General features: G+C 43.6%; 1 protein-coding gene across 2 annotated transcripts in view; it reads left to right on the plus strand.

The window, feature by feature from the left end:
- LOC135909774 (kin of IRRE-like protein 2) overlaps positions 1-21,523 on the plus strand; it is a 362,492-nt gene that overhangs the window by 334,964 nt on the left and 6,005 nt on the right. The window contains exons 9-11 of one of the 2 annotated variants that reach the window (XM_065441840.1): positions 830-943; positions 18,690-18,720; positions 21,083-21,239. In XM_065441840.1, coding sequence (XP_065297912.1) covers positions 830-943; positions 18,690-18,720; positions 21,083-21,239 — 302 coding nt within the window. Of the gene's footprint in view, positions 1-829; positions 944-8,233; positions 8,708-18,689; positions 18,721-21,082; positions 21,240-21,523 lie in introns of those variants that run through there. The other variant, XM_065441841.2, reaches the window with a different exon arrangement.

Genomic DNA, 21,523 nt, shown 5'->3' on the forward strand with positions numbered 1-21,523 from the left:
AGCCCAACGGTAGGCGTTCAACGATGCTGTGCCTTTTGTTGCGAACTGAAGAAATTGGTGGGTTTTACGTGTCAAAAGCACGATCCGATTGCGAGGCACGCCGTAGTGGGGGACTCTGGAAATGTGGACCATCTGGGGTTCTTTAGCGTGCCCATAAATCTAAGTGCATGGCTGTTTTCACATTTCACCCCCATCGAAATGCTGCCGCTGCGGCTGGGATTTGATCTCACGACCTCGTGCTTAGCAGCCCAAAACTTTCGCCACTAAGCTACTACGGCGGGTTTTGTTGACTATCATTGGACGTAATACAGCAGAGCCAAATTCATAACGCGCTCTGTGTTACTTCTATAGCAGAGGCATAGAACATATTATGGCTCAGTTCTCAGTAGTGGTCGCTTCTTCCGTTATTCTATCTGTTGTGTGGAATATATAAAATGCAGATGTCAAATCTTAATAGGAGCGCTCTAACACGGGCGTTTTATGGAGAACCACTACGGCTAGTTAAAAAAAGATTGTTAAATTTTGCATCAGTGTTTTCAAGGTATTATTGAGCTATGACTGAAAAAAATTGTAAATTTATATTTTGTAGCTCGTACCAAGCCTTTACAGGGCTTGTTATGCCCCGACGAAGCCAGACGATCTCGTTCACAGCTGCGCGATCACGCTGCATCAGCTGTACCACGGTCTAACTATGTCTCCCGTGTCTGCTCGAATATGGAACGAATTGCCGATTTATTCCGAAAGGATTGTTTCCACGCTCAATTTGACACAGCTTAACTGACATTTCTTACAGGGTTTTCTAATCCCTGGACCTCTTTTCCTTTTCCAGAACCACTGGCAATGACACTGGTCATTGCTATTGCCGTAGGAGGCGTCGTCTTCCTGATTGTCTTCCTAACCCTGTTTGTGTACCTCGTGAGGTCAGAGAAGATGTGCTTCAGACGTAAGTGTTTCTTTTCTGCCTGAAATTTTAACCGGCGACAGATGGCAATTTTTCCAAGCGAAAATTAAGAACAAAATGAGTTGAAGGACATGTAGCTGTGTCATTTGCAATGTTGAAAGGTTTTTCTTAATTTTTCTTGAGCTAGGCTGAGACATTCGTCGTGGTATTCTGTTGAGAGAAATAAACCTGTACAAGCGAAGATATATGTTTAGGGGTTTCTATATTTCTGGCAACACTAGACGACAGGGCAGAACTTCAATGTAAATGTAAAGAGAGAAGTACGAAGATGAAAAAAACAAGATTAAAAAAAGTGCTTAGGTGCGTACTCAGGGGATAAATAAAGGGCATTATCGTTTGTCTAGTGGAAATGGGAAGAAGGTGTAAAATAAGATTGGAGCGAAGACAAACCACAGTAGCCGCTGATAACTCCTGAGCGCCTTCTACAGAAAGAAATGATCATGGTTGGAGCAGCAAGATGACCAGTGTTTACTCAATGAAGGGAGACAGTAAAAACGCAGCGCGGTTTATCTTTTTATTGTGCCGTGATTCCCTCGCGTATATTTCTCCTTGGTAACCATTATTCCTACATAGAGCTCGAAAACTCTATATCGCGTATGTCACCTTAGGCAGACGTCACGGCTTTTCCTTAACTACGCTCTCTGTCTCTCTGAACAGACAAGGCGCTGCGTGTTAAATAAACAAAACTTTCTAATTATGCCGTATATATTGCCAAAAAAATTCATCAGGCCTTCCACTTTGTGAAGGATGACGAAGAGGGAAGCTGTGGTGTGTTTTTTACTGCAATCGACGCATCTGTGCATGCATAGGTATTATTATTATTATTATTATTATTATTATTATTATTATTATTATTATTATTATTATTATTATTATTATTATTATTATTATTATTATTATTATTATTATTATTATTATTATTATTATTATTATTATTATTATTATTATTATTATTATTATTATTATTATTATTATTATTATTATTATTATTATAAGGTCGCCTAAGAGTCTATACCGTAACCACAACACAAAACGCCCACTGGTGATAACACCGTGTATAGGACACAGGTGACCGTTGAACCGAGCCTCAATGCGAATTACGATGTACGTTGACCAGGGTGCAGTCAAAGGAATGTACGAAACAAAACACGTTTGTTTGTAATTTGCGACTGAGCATACTTTCTATTTAATTAGCTGAATGAAACTTGGAAAGACTAGAGCTTTATTCTAGCGGACAAACATGAGGCTGTCCGTTTCCCTCCCGTAGAAGCCCGTGTATCGATAGCAGACGGGAATCCCAGAATATTTACAAATTCACTGTGAACTACGTAATTAAGAAAAGTAGATGAAACTCGCTGTAATGCTAGAGTCGTTGTAGCGACTAGTTGTCATATAATTTGTTTCGCGATAGTCTTTATAAAAGAAGAGTTACAGCCATTTTCCGTAACCATACTCTCTATAGACGGCCGTGTTTTTACAGCAGATGTGAGTTCTATAACCTTTACAACTTCACTGTGAACTAATTTTTATAAGTAAATGAAACTCGGCGTAATGATATAGTCGTCTTAGAGGCCAATTTCAGTATGATGTTTTCCAAGACATGTGCATTACATTGATAGCTACATAGCATTCGCGAGAAAAAGGAGACGAAAATTTTTTCGTGTCGATGCGATGCGTAGAAGCACGGATGTCGACCACCGCCGCATGGTAGCTATATGCAGCTTTGCGGTGAAACAAAAGCTCTGAGTTTAATTTCGCAAGTACCGTAGGTAGGGGAAATTAGAGCCCAGAAAGCGATGAGTTCATCGTGTGAGCAACTTCAACATTCCTGAACTTTCACGCCTATTGAAACACAAGAGAGAGAGAGAGAGAGAAACCAATACGGCGTTCAGAGTATAGTACCATGGCAACGAGTTTCGTGTCTGTCTGAATTCGCTTACGCGGTAGACGACGTGTTTTCTCTTTCGACTTGCACAAAATTCGTTAAGCAGAACGTGCTTCCATTTCTCGCAATAATGAAACCCGAAGTGTGGTATCGATAAAAATGGCATTTTTACACGTTATTTATTGGATAGCCAGGAAAGCACCTGTTTCCTTTCTAAAATGCAAAACGCGTCAGTCGGATAACTGTAAAGAACCCTGGTGATTGCTCAAAAAATAAAAAAATAAATAACGAAAGAAATGCGCAAAAATAAAAGCGCTTTATTAAAAGGTAAGCAACTATATCAGACTACTGCATAACAACCAATAACTGGCTAACTGAAGCTATGATATTTCAATTATCATTAATAGGACAAACAGATGAGTACGTTCGTGCTTGCTCAGAAACAATTTAAGACAATTTTAACCAGTAACAAATACCACTTGCTTTATGCTATTTTCTTAATATTTCTCTAATAGATGTTGCTTTTTCTGTATACAGGAACTATTATTGTTTAATACTACGACATGACAAGTGTAAATACATGGACCCTTTTTTGAGTGAAATGGAACATGTCTACACTCGAGTATGTTGAACAGTCCTCCTAAGTAGAAGCAGGAAATGCGCAGACCTCTCTGCCTCGAACCGTTCCCATCTCGCCTCGTGTTGCCTTATGTGTGTCTGCACTCTCGTCTGTTGTGACACGACCATTTTGCCCCTTCATGGCCAGCTGGCTCACAAAGTCATTGTAATCTTCCATATTTGAAGGAAAGGGAACAGTTTTGTAAGTCACGCCTCCATCGATCTCAACAACAAAGAATTTGAATATCTAACCAATGCGTGGCCGTGTGCCACGAGTCCAACGTTTTCCGGTACGCAGTTGCGATAAGGATGCTATCATTCTTTTCACACGCCGTGTTTTCATTTCGATTTATACTAGCATTCTCTTCTCAATAGAATATTTGTTTAGTGTCAGCGAATGTCCTGGTTCTATTTCCGTCAGTCTTCTTCGCACTGACGCTGCCGCCATGCAATGAATGAAAGGCCCACATATTAGCCCTCACGCCAACTCGTTTCGCTGTGTCGCTGCTGGCTGCGTGATGGGTCGTGCTTTAATACCAAGGCTTTTACACTCTGCGCTAGCAAGTGGAAGCAAAAGATGTCGGTCCGATTCGACGAGCCGCAATGGTGTGTGCCACGCGAGGCATCGCTCAAACGGGTATACTATGACACACTTTGCCAGAATTTCTCTCGAGGCATCGGAAACGCGCCTAGTAATATCATCGTCGACTCCGACACTGGCTCTTGCTTCCCCTCGTGCGACGCCGCGTATGAAAAAGACCGTGACGTTCGATATGCCATTTTCGGGTACGGATTGTATGCCCGCAATGCGCTGGGTACCGAAATACTTGCTGCAGGGAGACAGCAATACGATTCTTATTGCATTCGTAAAAAGCGCGAAGCGCATCGCTGCCTCAGGTTCATGCTTGGAATTGAATTCATATTTATTGAAGCATTTAAGGCACTCTCATGCGTGATAGGTATTTCCAAGATAAATATGCGCCCGAGTCGCGTGAATGCTGCGCTCTTGATGAAAAAAGAAGCAGACATTTGTCGCTTTCAGTGCAGATATTAGCATCCCTATAACTTCCTTGTCCATGTAGCTGAGAATATTACGTTTGAATGCATTCGTTGGGTAAACCGGTGTCCTTGTCCACAGAAAGGTGAGGTACATGGAGTATTTCGCAATTATTTCGTGTGTTATGATAGCGACCAGAGAACTACGCGACAGAAGGCCAGCAGAACCAAGACAGAAACGAGGACAAGCACTTCTGTAGTTCTTCCGTCCTTTGTTCAGGTAGTGCGCTCATCGCCACCATAAATGAACTGTAACATAGAACTAATATGCGCCAAACTCGCCACTCTCTTAGTTTTTCTGATGAGAATCGGTAATCACGGTAGGTGCGCTACGCTGCTTCGTGGTTGAATGGTAATCAGCATTTAGTGTATAGGCGTGAACTATTCCTGCGATATACAGGGTGTTTCAACGAACACTTTCAAAATTTTTTAAAACTTGCCTGTGGCACTTAGCTCAATTCTAGTTTATGAGCCGGTCTACTCAAAGCGGCGGACACTACTTGCACAAAAAATTGAAATGCAAATTCGACGAATTTACAAGAATTCATTAATTAACTTTTTATGTAATTATCTTATGACCCATATTGCAATTTACAAATTCTAGCAGTGGACTTCGCAAGGCGGATCCACTTGAACGAATTCTTAAGACGGCACCAGTTTCGAGATATAAATTCCCGAACTTTGCGGAGAAATGCATTGGCGTTTCGTTTACTTGTGGGCTTCACTGCATGAAACGACGTTTTGTTAACAAATCAACTGGAACACCAATAGATTTCTCCGCAAAGTTCGGGAATTTAAATATCGAAACTGGTGTCATCTTGGAAGTTCATTCCAAGTGGATCCGCCTTGCGCACTCCACGGCTATAATTTGCAAATTGCAAAATGGCCCATAATGGAATTAGCTAAAACTTAATTAGTGCTTTTTTTAATTACTCGATTTTCCGTCTCAATTTCTTGTGCAAGTATTCTCCGCCGCTTCGAATAGACCAACCAGTTCATGAACTAAAATTGTAATATCTGCCACAGACAACCTTTAAAGATTTTTGAAAGTGTCCGTTGAAACCCCCTGTATGCTTAAATCTTGCGCAATAGTTCTTCGAAAAAAGGAGCACAAGTGCAGGTTAGATTGCAGTCTTTTCTTCGAGATTTGTTTACGCCAACACATGTGGGTTAGACAAGCGGTGAGATGAAAGGGTGGAAAAAAATTTTAACACCACCACGAGTTTCATGGCTTCTAGGTGATCAAACGGCACTTTTAAGCCCGCATTTTATGAGAACAAATTACGCGCCGATTGTATCGCCGAGTCCCGATAACCGTCTTGTAGTGGAAGTTTCCGGTCCTAGACTATTACTGTTAGCTTCGTGCGTCATTACACTGCTACGCAGATACTTATTTGTCGTCCATTAGAGCATATACCAAAGCAACGAAGTATTTATTACATAGAATGGCAAGGATACGTTAATGCACACATTTATCAGCCTAATATTTCTGCTGCATTCGCAAATTTCGAATCATCGAAGCAGAGCAAATAAGCGTGTTCTTTACTATTTGATAAATTATTAGTATTTTAACAAACCCAAGCCATTCTGCACGAAGCGCCCGCTCTGTGTATACGCATGTTTAGACTATGTGTACATGTGTCTCTGTGGCAGGCGGTTTTGTTTCGTTATCTTTATGTCCGATCTGCACCTTTTCTCTTGCATGTTCCTCATTATGCGCTTGCAGTTTGGTCGGTTTTCAGTTTACATCACGTGTACCCATTAAAACTGCCACAGGATGACTACTTCTCACTGCACGTAATTTGTGCATCTCTTTCTTTTTGTTATTTTGTTTATTTTGCCTGTGCCATTTTCCTGTCGCGTGACATTCACCTCGGGATGAGAAGGAAACGATTTAGATCACGCACGTTTCTTCGCCTGAAGTCCCACGGACGATACCTTTTATGCACGAGTTTTGTTTTTGTTCATCCACAGCGGCAGGTGAGTGTGATTTCTTTTGTTTATTTTGCGTATTCTGCATTGTTTTATTTACTTTGTTCCGTAACATTCGCTTACGGCAATAATTTTTGTGTGTGTTTTCCGGTGGCGTGATCTAATGTCTTCTTCCGTGGCATGTGCCTTCATGTTAAAATTTCAACTGGCAACCACTCAGTAAGACTGCCACGTCACTGGTCACTCGTCGTTCACATTCAAAAATTTGCTTTCCTGAAATGGCTGCCGCGGTAATGGCTACAATAATGAAAGAAGCGCACATTAGCTGCTTTTCAACTGCTTTAATATTGATCATAGGTGTGAAACGCAAAGCTGAAGAGCAGGACATGCGTTGTCTCAAACGAATTCTGAGAGAGAGAAAGAGCTGTAATACGGAGCTTCAGCCTCTATTGTTTGACATTTTGAGAAGTATTGCTAGCCTAACTTTCAAGCACGGGAGACTGGTAGCTCGCTGTAAATATAAATACTACAGGGGCAGGATACTTCAAGCAGGTTTTCTTTTGAGGAATTTTTGGTCTTCTTGTACGTTCGATTATTACAGTATGATATTTCTGGCAAATAAAAATTTACAGAGGGGAAATCGTACTAAAAAAATTGTCATGCAGTGCGAGAAAGACGTGACCATCATAATCCAGACGTATTCGCACCGCATACGATTTACAAGCAGTTATTACAAACGAACACCTTCGAATCTTTGTTGTTTATTTTTTGGGGGTGGGGGATTGTGACTGGCGGAGACGTTTAGTGATAAGGGATAATGTTTCGAGCCAAAAAAGGAAGGTGTGGAAAAGTGAAGCCATCAATGAAGGAGGAATGTCATCCACTCTACTGTATGGCACGAAGACACAAAGAAAACCCAGACGGGTTTCTTTTGTACCATACAGGCATACAAATACGGACATGCCATACGAGAACAAATTTGTTCTTTTAATAGGACGCTTTCTTTCTAGAGCTTTCGCGTCATGCTACAGCCACGGGGATGGCAATATTTCATTTGATGAGCCTACCTCCCCCTTGCGGGCTTCCGCAAAACTGGGCCTGTATTTGCAACAAAAAAGGATTTGCACGAGAACTATTTGTGAGCTCATATGCAAGTCAATAATTATGACAGGCGTAGTATTCGCGAAAGGTGCGAGCCAACAGCAAAGAGCAGTTATGAACTACGAACATTGTGAATAGGACCCTTGATCTCTTAGTCACCATTGAAATATACAAATTTATCCCACACTGGGTACTTACCATGAATTCCGCAATCTTACTAAGGAACTGATTTGCGGTTGTGATATTGAACGCAAGCAGAGTGTATTATAATAGTGTCGTATGATGTAGGAGATTTGGAAAACGGGACAAAGCGAGATTGCAAGAATCCAGATCTGCACAAGGTTTGTCACATGTGCTGTTATAAGAACGTCTGTAAGCTCACGCAAATATTGGACTAAAGCGACCTCATGTGTCAGGAAACAAGAAAGTGAAAGAGATTAAGTGAAGAGAGAAAGAGTCATAAGGGGGGGGGGGGGGGGAACACATGAAGTTTAACCACGGCGAGCTCGGTTGGCTGCCCTGCAGTGGAAAAGGGGGAAGGAGGACTGAAAGATGAGACAGATAGCCTCTAAATTCTTGTTTCGCCTTAGCTGCTGTCCAGCAAATCAGATGTTGCTTCCACATAGAAAACAAACTCTACTGTTGGCGTCAAATTTACGATGTTTCTTTTGTCATTGCAGGCACGAAGCCTAGTAGCAAGAAGCTGGAACACCTGCAGCATCTGCAGCACGTCGACAACTGCAAAGCCCACATGGGAAACAACTTGTAGAAAGAAGACGTGCGAGAACGCTGCGAATGGCGAAAGTTCAGTGCCGAGCTTTGTCCTCATGCGCAATGTTGACTCACCCCGCTGTGCACCACTGACGTGTGCATCCGGGAAATGGCGGCGAGAGTGCACGCAGCACGCTTCTACACAAGAAACGCAAGTTGCGCGCTTTGAGAAGTGCTAGATTTACGCCATCTTCAAGACGCTGTGTCCTTGCGTTAGTGAATCGGAAGTTGTGTTGGTAAACACGTACAGTCACCCTGCGCACTCGTGAAGTGGCACTCGTTTCGGAGGTGTGAAAGGCTTCGCAAGAGTATGTGCCCAGAAGATATCGGGAACTGGGAACAAGAAGCGACCCGCTTTAGGTCCACCTACGATGTGTGTTCAAGGCATCTAACGAACTATTCAGACATGGCAACCAGAAAAAAAAAAAAGGAAGATGCATGATGTCCGTGGATTTCTCGACCGAAATGATGTGGGTCTTATGGTCGCAGGAGCGCTGTTTATAGAGCATTCGCGTCTCGTCCTCTCGTCATTCTATCCGTGTGCTCGCATTTTTCAGTCACATGGCTATCGACGGGCATGGTTGGTAAGGTTGGTAAGTAAATGTCAAGAAGCCATTGCTGCTCACCGTAGGCTGAAGAACTGACAAGATGCCGCCAATGAGTAATAAAAGCATTTAAATGTTTTAATTCTTATCTGATCAAAGGACAGTGTGTGTGCACTTTCCCAGCTTTGTTGTGTGGTTCTTCAATCAACCTTTGGTCGCGTGGCAAGTTATCGGATAAGTGTTGAATGTGTTTGACAATTAAGTATTCTATTTCAGTTATGAAGCGCGCGCAAGGTATGTAAACGCGCGGAATTAGTGGATAATAAGGAACCAACCCATCGCTATTTTCAAAGTGAAGTGACTTGCGGGTGTTGTTTTCTCGACAGTCTCAGCAGATCTTGCTTTGATTACATCAAAGGCGCTCTACCACAAGCAGTCCCGGTTGTACCCAAGACCTTAACAAATGACAGAAATTCTGAACTTGTGTAGGTCGTGTACGGAAAAGGTTCATTCTAGCACGTCGCGAGAAACATTAGGAAGAATGTTTTCTAATGCAATAAAAAATGTTTTTTATTTCGTTTATCTGAACTGCAGTCAACTGCAGCACTTTCCCTTTTCACGGTAATACACGGGATCAAGCTGAGCGTCTGATCTTACAAATACAATTCTGGCGAATTTGAATAAATAAAAAAGAGATGGCTGTGAAGCTGTCGATTTGTAAAGATTTATTGCTTATGCGTTAGTTCTTGTAGCAACAACAATTGCACTCCACGATGCCAAGTTTTGTAACCATGGCTGCTCGCTGCGCATCTAACGCCTTGGATTTAACGTGCCCTGGCGCGCTTTTCCACATACACTTCAATGTTTGCCGGAATGTTAACGTATTTTTGTTGGATCCTCTTAAAAGCAAATTTTGACGCGGTTGCCTAACACACCACCTTGCGAAGTGTAACTGCCATTGAATGTTAGTGTTACTTCTGTGTGTATCTGTGTCAGCTTTCGGTTGTTTGGAAACTGCGAAGAAACCAACGGAACTTTGTTAAACATCAATGTTTTTCGTGGAAACTTCGGAATTCTTCCAATATAATACAGCTTTTCCTGTTGACGCTCATGAAGGCGGGCAATATTGAAAGGTGACTTCGTCGTTGCCCTATGCGCAGTCACTACTGTTTACACGTGATACACGTGTATACGCTGGCGTTGTGAATGTATTTCAGAGCTGCCATATTTTCATTGGTAAGTAGAGGCGTCTTTTTTATTTAAGCTCCCGAAATATAACGTTAATTACAGCATGTCTTTGTTGGACGGACTTTGTAAGCGTTATCTTGTGCATTGTTCCTCATGTTGTTTATATTGTAATTGTTGACAAAAAAGCGGACTATATCTGAGTGGGAAAGCGTGTCGATGTATTGAGTTGTTCACGTCAGAGCTTTTGCTTCACTCAGAAATAATATGCATTGTGCAGGTAAAATTGACTTCTCTCGTCCCACTTGCGAAAAATGTGTTATACACTTGAAGATATCGAAGTCTGCCTCCAAATGTGTGCTCGCAAATAACGCAGTGTGACCTCTCACACTTTAACAACCATCTGGTGTGGTTCATGAAGGCTTATTAGAGTAGTTGGTTGGAGTGCTTGACACACCATCGCGGCAAGTTTATTATCACGGCTCCATGTCACTTGAGTTTTGGCAGACGTAAATTGTTCTTTCGGCCCTACTGAGTATTTTGCAGGCGAAGCTTGTGTGGCTGTAATATGTCTAGGAACACTTTGATATTCTTTGTTCGGCTACAAATAAAGAAAGTTAATGGATATTGTCCATCGTCTCTATCTTTCAATGTGTACATCATGGGACGTTATAGATATTTGGGTTACGCGGTGCATGTAACCTCTATTGCTGATGCACTTATATGTATATATATATATATATATATATATATATATACACCTATTATTTTGGCAACGCAGTATTGTTTTCCAGTAAAATATCTCGAATTTAGATAAGAAAGAGCTTAGCACCGCGCAACCATGCATGCTACAACCTTCTAGTGCAGTTTTTCTGCAGGTTTTTCAGTATGTGACACCTTTTAGTAATAGCAAACCTCAACGCATGTTCGAGACAGACACTGAGAATGATTACCCAGCCTTCATGTGTGACTTAGTGAGCTTGAACAACTTGCTTGTATAGTCTAGAAAGCAGGGAGTGGAATATACCTATACTGGGCATGGCACGCAGGCCGCTTTTAAGCATCATTCAAAGACACTTTTATGCCGTCGAGGAACAAACTGCGAAGGGTACGCTAAAAACAAACGGTCGGCTGATTCTGCGTTTTGTTTTTTTATTTTGTTCATACAAAGATTAGTCAAAATGCCGCTTACATGTAGTAGATTACGCTGCAGCCTGAACACACACACACAAAAAAGAAATTGATTTATGTAATGTAACATGTTCACCATGTAAACTACAGTGGAAGAAAGTTTTGGTCAGGGTCACGTTCGCTTGCCGGGGCATCCACTTGAGAAACTAATCACGCAAGATTTTTTAGACTTTGAGAAGGTTCTTCATATAACAAAATATTTCTGGGGGTTTTCTTGCTCCCTGGTTCTTTCATGATGACTATTGTTTCAAGATGCCTCAGCGCCAGTGTGACATAGTTCACGGACAACGAAACGCATGGGAGTGACCACGTTCCAACATATGTTAAGATCGACGGCATACGCAAGTCACACTCGACTACAGTTCTTCATCACATCGACTGGCCTAAATACGCGTTGCTCATGGAGAAGAATTGCCAAGAGATCCAGGACTGTCTACCTGGCAACATCGAGACCCTAATTAACGCCGCTGCTCAAGAAGCCACAAGATCTTTTAGGCCTATTCCTAACTTTTCTGAATTCGAAGCAGAATTGGAGCGGCTTCGAGCAATCCGCCGTCTCGCAGAACGAAGGTACAGGCGCACCAAGTCAATCTATGACCTAAGGGAGGCGAGACGCATACAGAAGAAGATCCAGTGTCGGATCAACTCCCTGCAGTCTCTAAGATGGAAAACCTTCTGTGATTCCCTTGATCCGCATAAACCCCTGCCACATATATGGAGAACAGTGCGTGGTCTTCGAACATCGCCGCAATAACGCCACCCCTTCGAATGCCTGGCTCTCTGCCAAGGTCGCAGAGAGATCGACGTAGCGGAGGACTTCTGTTTCAAGGTTGCTGGTCTACCGCCACCGTTCGCTACACGTGATCCCCATGATGTTCCAATCTCGCAGGATTCTCGTATGGACAATGTTTTCCATAAGTAGTTGCAGGCCGCGTTGGCAGCGTGCTGGCGTTTTCCATTGCCTGGGCCTGACGGGGTGACATATACGCAGCTCTTGGAAACCTCGGTCAAACAGCCCGGCATGCACTTCTAGACGTGTACAATAATTCATGGTGTGAAGGAGAAGTTCCAAGTCCAGCCGCCTTGTGCCTCTGATCAAACCAGGTAAATCACCCCTAGGCGTGGCGTCTTATCCTTCCATTGCTCTGGCCAGTTGTCCAGGAAATGGGATGGAGAGGATGGTGCTGACGCGTCTACAGTGGTATCTAGAACACTACAAGTTATACCGTGACGCTATGGCAGGCTTTCGATGCGGACGCTCTTCTGTAGAAAACGTTATAGATCTTGTCTCGTCTGTCCAGCACGTAAAAAAGCCTGAGGAGGCTGTCAGCGGCGATGTATCTAGATGTTAAAGGCACTTATGACAATGTAACCCATCAAGCCATCCTGGATGCCTTGGGCGATGTCGGCCTAGGCGGCCTTGTTTTTCGATGGATATCCAGCTTCTTGAAGGACAGGTCATTCTTTGTGCAAACAGAGGATGGTGCGTCATCACAACACAACACCTACCGCGGCGTACCACAAGGCGGAGTCTTGAGCCCCAGTCTATTTAACCTCGTGCTCATCGACCTGATCATACCCTTCCGCAATCCGTCCATGTGTCGACCTATGCAGACGATATATGCATTTAGTCATCAGGAGCGACGCGTCCCCAGGTGCGCGCCAGACTTCAAAAAACGACCACAGTAACATTAAGTTATCTTCGAGTGCGAGGCTGGAGGTGTCCTCCGAGAAGTGATCTATAGTCGCTTTCACGCGCAAAGCAATGAAACCGTACGTTATCAGAATTAATGCACAGCCGATTGCCCGCGAGAAGACGCACCGCTATTTAGAAGTGATAACAGGTCGAGACCTTTCCTGGAGTCCTCATATCTCCTACCTAAAAAGGACATTAGTCATGATAACCTACGTGCTCAAATTTCTTGCAGGAAAGTCATGGGGTGCGTCTGTGAGTGTGATGCTCCAACTCTATAACGCACTGTTCTTCGGTCTCCTGCGCTACAGCTTACCTGTACTAGGTTGGACCGGTAAGACCAACCTCCGTGCCCTCCAGTCTGTACAAGCTCAAGCTCTGCGAATTTGCCTTGGTCTTCCCAGATGTGCATCCACGGCAGCAACAATAGCCATCGCGTATGACCACCCCATCAATACGTATCTTAAAGTCGACGCTTTAAGGATGGATATCAGGCACTTCACCCGACTTCCATCGCATCATCTCGCTTCCGTTCCTGCCGCTCGACCTCACTCAGTGTTTAGCAAGATTATTGCCGCCAACCGTGAAACTTTACCGTCAAACTTCACGCCTGCAGCACGACCATGTCTACCGCTGTGTTGTCTCCATCCACTGCAGGCTCTTCTTGTTTTTCCCGGTATCAAAAAGAAAACGGAGATGTCAACTTTCGCCCTCAAACAAACCATGCTTTCATTCCTACATGATAAGCACAAAGGACGCATCCACGTTTACACGGATGGTTCTGTCTCCTCTAAAAGTTCAGCTGTACCAGTGGTGATTCCCGCAGAGTCTGTCACCCTCAAGTTCAAAACATCTCACATTACATCATCGACGGCTGGAGAACTTGCAGCTATCCGTGCTGCTCTGGAGTTTATTGTTCACAAATCACCACATTCATGGTCCATCGACTCAAAGGCAGCTCTCCATTGTCTGATGTCCCCTTTCAACCACGGACCAAATGTGCAACTAGTCGCAGACATCCGACTACTCCACCATCACACAACCAACAAGGGGCACAACATCACCTACCAGTGGATACCGGGTCACTGCCGACTTTCGGAAAATCACAGTGCGGATGACGCCGCCCGATCGCCCCACGATGGTGCCTATGTTATACCAGTGCCACTGTCACGAACAGATGCAGCCACAAGTCTTCACTCCCTCGCCCGCGAGCTTACGCAGAATCTGTGGAACACCAGTGGATTCAAGAACGGACGTTTCCACAGATTGGATCCACGTCAGCAACTCCGTCTACCACCAATGTTACCACGAGCGGAAGCAACACTTCTGTGCCGCCTGTGGCTTGGCGTGGCATTCACGAGCTCCTTTTCATTCCGCATTGGAATGGCCAACAGCCCTACTTGTGACACCTGCGGCTGCGAGGAGACGATTGAGCACCTCCTTTGTGACTGTCCCCGTTACAAAGTGCCACGAAAAGTGCTCGTGACCGAGCTCGACAAACTGGACAATGGCCTCTTTACAGAGGAAAAGGCTCTAGGACACTGGTCCAGACGGGCTTCGGCACTCAAAGCCTTAAGGGGTTTGCTGAAGTATTTAAGGACATGCTAATTGTGCGACTGCCTTTGAATGTTGCAGCGCGTAGTATCGCGTTACTGTGTGAATTTTCTGGTTTCCATTTGTTTCCTCTTCTTTGTCTTTCAACTTTTATTCCCTTTAGGCCTTTCCCCAGCACACTTTAGCCAGCGGGTGCTTACACTGCCTAACCTCCCTGTCGTTCCTCGCCTTTGTCACCTTCCCTTCGTTCCTTCCAATGCGATTGGTCAAACATGGTCGTAGCGATTTAAGAAATATCTGGAGTCTTTCCGGAGCATGGAACGAATTCTCTTCTCGCGGCTACTGAAGTACGCCTGGAATGACTGTGACATTTAGTGACATAAGCTTGACTCAATGGGTAGCTATATAATTTCTCTTGAAAATTCTGTCAATGGCGGCAAAGAAAAGTTCAGAGTACTGACACCATAGTAGTTTGGGCCGTAAGGAGAGCAGTTGCGTATCCGGGAATCAATATGCCTTTTTTGGAGAGGCCACAGTTTCTAAGCGCAACACTAGCATGAATTGTAAGTAAGCATCGGATGCATACAGTTCGAAACTGGCTTCAGCACTTGCAGAAGAAACTTAAGACACAAGTCCACCGCTAACGTGCGACCGGTATCTTTAGGGAAGTGATATTTGGTCGTGACGCATGAATCGTGGTTTAATTATGATAAAATAACCGTCTGGACTACGCACCATTGCTGCACCAGCTTGAGTGTGATAGTGGTTGTGCATTCTTGGTCGCACAGAATTAGGCTGTACGATTTATGACACTCACATGAACTGGTCAGTTAGTATTCATTCTGAGAGCACTTTGCAAGTTTTGTTGCATGTTTTCTGTGCCAAGACCATACACAGCAAGACAGAGGTATAAAAGTAGGCACTGACTTCCAACTAGAAAGTTTGATCGTAAAAGGCGAACTAATACTCAGAATTAACCGAAGAAGCATCAGCAAAATTCCGCATCTTAACTGTACAAACTCTCTATGGTAACTTAGGAATAAAAGACATAATGAGATAAACATGTTCAGGGAGAGGTTCGAGAAACAGTGGTGTGCACCCAAAATGACGGCAGTGATTATGTGTGTTTAAAACTGTCTGAATTTGTTAAGGGCGTATTGTGTTCATTTTTTGAAACAATATTAAACGCAATGAAAATCATATTATTTCAAAGATGAATAAATTGTCCGCATCACTTAGAGCATGTTCTACGGGCTTTCCAGTTGAAGCATCCTCTTCTTGAATGTCGCTGTTGTGTTATTTTTGGAACTGCACGATTCGAAGATGCTGACGATATGCAAGTTAGGATCTACAGTAGTACGCCTTGCATTGTGACTTTCCTGCTCTATTCATTATTTCAGAGCAACGCCTGCTTCGTTGGGTAGCCTTTCAAGTTCCTTACTAAGCAATAACAGCTTTTGTGTGCGCTCCACTTCAAAACTTTGTAAATCACCCGAATGTTGATGCTCAACCAGCTAAACCAACTTCTCACTATCGTACTGCGCTTAATTTTCTCTGACCAGGTTAATATACGTTTTAGGTGGACGGGCTTACTGCTCTGCAGATCAATTTTCACACTGTAAAGAGATTTCACGCACTGAACGTGACTGACGAAGATGCATGAGAGAGCATGGGAATACGCTTATCGTCCCGACGTGTGAAGTAACAACGAGGAACAGTTCTGGAAGGTGCTCACTGTGCAGTGATGCTACTCTTTCATGTCAATTTACGCTGTAGATTTCGTAAAGAAAGCTGATTCTACGCTTCTTAGAATATAATAATGACGATGTTTGATGCAATATATTGTTTAATATCCAAGACATACTTCAGGTCGTATGCCACGTGCGTACTACAAGTGTTTTGTTAGCTTTTAACTTGAGATGGAGTTATCGTGCAGGAGAACACGAATACTTTTATGTATAATCCTAATTGATGCAGTGCCCGTCAAGGATTGGTCGACGGTGTTTGTCGCTGCTATAAATGAAGAGGTACCAATTCATGTCATCTGTCGAGCTACATATATACTGTGAAGCTTTCAAGAGGCCACACTCTAGTGCCTACTGCGTTCCAAGGCATGTTACCAAAAAGTTAAACAGCTTAGACATGGGTGAGGTGAATGGAACCTGGTAACGTTAGCCACACGCGTGGATCCCACAGTTTTTTGTTGTGGCAACTAACTCTCATAAGTCTTTCATAAGTTGATTAAGAGTAATTGTGACACAAGGTTCAAAAATACCATGCCATCTTTCCTTGCACTGCTCGTAGTTACCATAGTTAGGTTTTTGTTATTCCTGACACCCCCTGTCTAAATTAGCCCGTGAAGGTATAACGGTTGAGCCCGTGCCGAGGAACATCCACCCAATTTATAACGAAGGTCGCAGAAGAGCGCGGGCTAGAACCATCCTTCGACGAATCGATCCTTATGGGGCAGATGCATTCTTCGTCGACGCCGCCAAATATGGCAGCGAAGACAGGTTTGCAATCACGGTCGCTGACGCGCGCGGAACACTTATCAGCGCCGCATCAATTTACGCCAAACACGCGAACGAGGCGGAGGAAACCGCGATAGCCTTGGCTCTTCAAGCCGCAAAAGGCACGGCGTCCATTTTCTCCGACTCGCGCACGGCGGTCAGGGCTTTCTCGTTCGCTCTAGTTTGTAAACAAGCAGCCGACATCGTCAACAGATCCTTTCGTATTACTACGCGAGAATACATTGGAGGTCATACATTAGCGTGGTTCTCGGCGCACATGAACGATGTAACGAACCAAGCGGGTTGCAACCCTAACGAGTGGGCCAACTGCCTGGCGCGTGAATTCACGAACCGCGCCCGAGCTAATGGTCCGGCTCTCCCACAGGATTGCCCCTTCAAAGATAATCTTACGACTTTTCATGAAATTACATCACATTACAGACACAGCAGCAGAAAATTGCCTCCCCCCAGCCCGAAACTGAACAGGGCTCAGGCTGTTACTTTCAGGCTTTTACAGACGAGATCCTACCTCACCCCGAGAGCACTTAGTTGGATAGACCCGAACTTCCCGCAATCGTGCTCCAAATACGGTCACGCGTGCTGCTCCCCGAAACACATGCTATGGCTGTGCCCGTACAACGCGGGCTCCGACTTTCATAACAAGTCTAAGTGGGACGCCTTGCTGAAGAGCTCGGATTTCACAAACCAACTACAGGCCGTCCAGAGGGCCCGCGACGTCGCGGAGAGTCACCACCTCCCTGTCCCGTCATGGGTGGAGCCACCAACTTGATCGGGGAGCCTTCGGTTTCCCCAATCGAATTCCTCAGGACACTCCAATAAAGTTCTTGTCACTGTCACTGTTCGTCATTTGGACTTGCTCATGTCCCTATTTTCATACAGAGTCAAACCTTAATAATAATACTTTATATATATATATATATATATATATATATATATATATATATATATATATATATATATGAGTTTAGTGCAAAAGAAACTTAGCTTGGCGCTCTGCATGCACATGCGCTGTGAACTCATGTTGAACATTGCAGTTTAAAGACGTGACACTGGAAATTACTTGCATGTTTAGCCAGACGATTCCTTCTGCAATACATATCACCTTTCAATTACTTTTGGCATTTTGTAATTTTATGCGGAGCTTCAAATCACAATATATGAAGTTTGCAGTTGGGCACATGAGCGGGAAATTGCACTTTATCCCGTTTAAATAATACAAAGCGGTTAGAGTGAGATGTAGATGGACTAACCAACGGTGAGCCAACAAGATAACCCACAGCATGAAGTAAACGTTTTGACAAGGTTACTTCACTCAAGGCGAACGCCAGTTATATTGCGATAACCTTGGCTACCACACAAAGATATTCGTGGTAGCCACACTGTTGATAAACTAGGGATGCTTCTAACTTATTTCACAGGCCGTATAATCATCTTTGTTCCAGAGGCTGACTTGTTTCTTTCAGCCATTGTACACTCATCTGAAGTTTTGATTTAACTGTGAGACATGGTGACTGCGCAATCGATAGGCCGTGTGTTCCACAGCACGCACTGCTTGCTTCCCGTGCTTTTGTTCCTGTTCGTGACTTTGTTTGCTTGTTTGGATACTTTTACCACGTGAGTCACACATCTTATGATGCTTTGTTTATTCTTCTTTATCTACTTTCAGGTCGGCATAAGTTTTCGCCAGACGGAGAAAGGTCAGTTCAAAATCCTTCCATTATGTTACTTCCCATATTGGGCGCCTTGCGTCAAGCATCCACAAAATAAATTTAATAAACTTCGTCATTCAGGGATATTTACTAGATAAATCACCACACGAGGGACCAGATCTTCCTTGTGCTTTCTTAATTAGGAAGGAAAGGAAGCGCCGGAAACTCGTATCCTGTATGTATCCTGTATCAGTGCCTGCAACAGCCTGAAATGTGAGGCTAGCAGTACGCTCAAATAAAAAAAAAGCGAATAAGCCGCTTTAGTGCGTCAACGTGCGCTTCATTCATTTGGCAGCGAAACAATTTTACGAATTGAGGTGCTGTGGAGAATAAGCATTCCGAACGTTCGCTATATTCAATAAAAGAACCGTTAAAGCTAGCGCAGTGAAATTTGGAGGTCACGTTGGCGATATCAACTGTAATATTCGGCCAATGATGGAAGTAAATAGGTATTGAGGTGCGTTGTGAGAAACTACCCAATTACCCGATTGTCCTTTCAATGTATTCATGAAAGCATTTTTTCTGAGTTACTGGTTATATGGTGCTTAAACTCAGTAATAAAGAGTCTTATATAAAGGGAATCATTGGTGTTGCTTTGCAGTGTAAAGGAAGTAGCAGTTCCAAGCGGCTGCCCGTTCAATGCCGCGTCTAACGTCACGTTCAACAAATGTGTGGTGCATGGTAGCCGTGACGAAGGCCGTAGGAAGTGACGGTAGCTGCGAAAGTTTCGCACAGGAAACCCGAACCTATCTTTCTCTGGAAAGCCCTCTCAGATACAACAAGGAGCGTGCCATGCACCGCGATCTTTCTATCATACGTTTTGCTTTTCTGGAAATGCGCTGGTGAACCTGACAGGTCATTCAAGTCCAGTTGTGTTTATTTTGTTTCAATATGAGTGCTAAAATTTGCACACCAGAGCAAAACGCTGCTATTTTTGCCTTGAAAAATATAATCTCGCCAATTAAATGAGCGCTGTCGGTATTTTCATCAGCACAGAAGCATTGGCGATTCACGACTTGGACTTTTTCCTGTTATAGTAAAGTCACAGATTGATGCCTGTTCAGTGCTAAGTCGTCAAAGAGTTCACATTAAAGTTTAAGCTGTCTGAAACTAGGACAAAAACGTAAACCTCCTTTGACACCCAATTCAACACAATCCTGCATTGTTGCCGACTCAGCTCTGGAAGCACTTCGCGCATTCCCGTACGTTACGTCTAAATTACTTTCTTTATTCCCTATAGACTAGTGCATTGTGATTCCCGCAGGTCGCTCTAAAAGTTTGCGCTTGCTGTAAAGTGTTTCTTCTTTTCTTTTTTTCACGGAGCTCGCTGGCCGTAATAAGCTCGGCTTGGTGATGAAGTTCCTAGTATGTGCACGTGAGTTTCCTTGCAGCGATGTGAAGAGAGGCAGGGCTTCAGCAACGAAGCTATAGCACTCACAAATGGAATGTGGATGTTCGTGATTGGGTGGTTGCGTTTAGAGAATTTTTTTTCTTGAGGTCCCGAGTTTCTCTCAAAATGTAAAAACAGTTTCAGCACGACTTATGAAGTGTGCCTCGAAGTTCCAAGTGTGATACGAACGTCTGCCATTGAAAGTTCGTAAAGAGTGCCATTGTGCAAGTTCTTTCGGAGCGGAGGTGCGGCTACTTTCGTACAAAATTGGTAATCTCTGCCACACAAAGCAGGGAAGAGTGCAGCTCTTGAACATAAACTGCAAAAAAAAAAAAAGCCAGTTTCGGACCATTTGAAACCCTTCAGTTCCATCAGGTTAAAGTTGAACTGAAGGAAGGGCAAAAATTAAAATAGCAGGAAAAACACGTTTCTCAACGTCGTTTTCCACGTTCACTTTAACCACACAGCCGATGATGGAGGTGTCGGGTCGCTTTTGTAGTAACGTATTTTCATTTGCCATGCTCCTTCAAACTCAAATAATACTCTGAAAATAAAGAAAAGCTGGTGTGTGGAAACTGGTATCTGCCATTTAGGAATTCAATCGGCATTAATTAGGCCTACAAATGATTTGCTGCAGTCTTATTTCTCATCAGACTCTTTGTGCAACTCCTTTGCTGATGAATTTTATATTCAATCATGTCGTCTCAAGATAAAAGAAATCAATATAATAGTAAAGTTCTCATTTTAGAAGTCTTGAATGTGTGAGAAATCAAAGAAATAACAATAGTACCGACTAGTCATTTCCTTTCGAACTTTCCTTTCTACCTTCTCTACTTTCTATAGCTTTTAACGTTTAATTTTTAATTGTATACTTAACACCACGCATTTCCTCCGCAGGTCGCTTACTGTATGAATACTTGCAGGAAATGCCGCTTCACTATTTGTTAACTTCTTTCGCAGTGATGTGGGCAGCACAAACTCGCAAGGCACGCCTCTGTCCAAGAAACAGCCAGGAGGAGGAGGAGGTCACGTGGCCATCCCACCCGACGCACTCTACACACCTACATCCAAGAACAACGGCTCTTCCAAGGACTCAACCCAGTACGAAAACGTCAAGGTGTGTAGAACCACGTACATTATATGTAGCCCTCACTGTGGCCTTGAACGGGGCATGCATATTTCAAGGAACCCTTTCGATCGGTGTGCCGCAAGATGTAGACAAAACTGGCAAAGCGTGCATGATGGCCTACTCGCAAATGTAAAGCTTTTTGCAAAAGAACTCATACATGGGCATATGTAATCTAAACCTGACGTACTAAATACTTGTAATTACTCATGCGTGAAAGAGGAAGACAAAGCCAAGTGCCAGGATAGAAAAAGAAAAGGGAAAAAGCGCTCATC

The sequence above is a fragment of the Dermacentor albipictus genome, chromosome 4 (genome assembly GCF_038994185.2).
Source record: "Dermacentor albipictus isolate Rhodes 1998 colony chromosome 4, USDA_Dalb.pri_finalv2, whole genome shotgun sequence".
NCBI classification, from domain to species: domain Eukaryota; kingdom Metazoa; phylum Arthropoda; class Arachnida; order Ixodida; family Ixodidae; genus Dermacentor; species Dermacentor albipictus.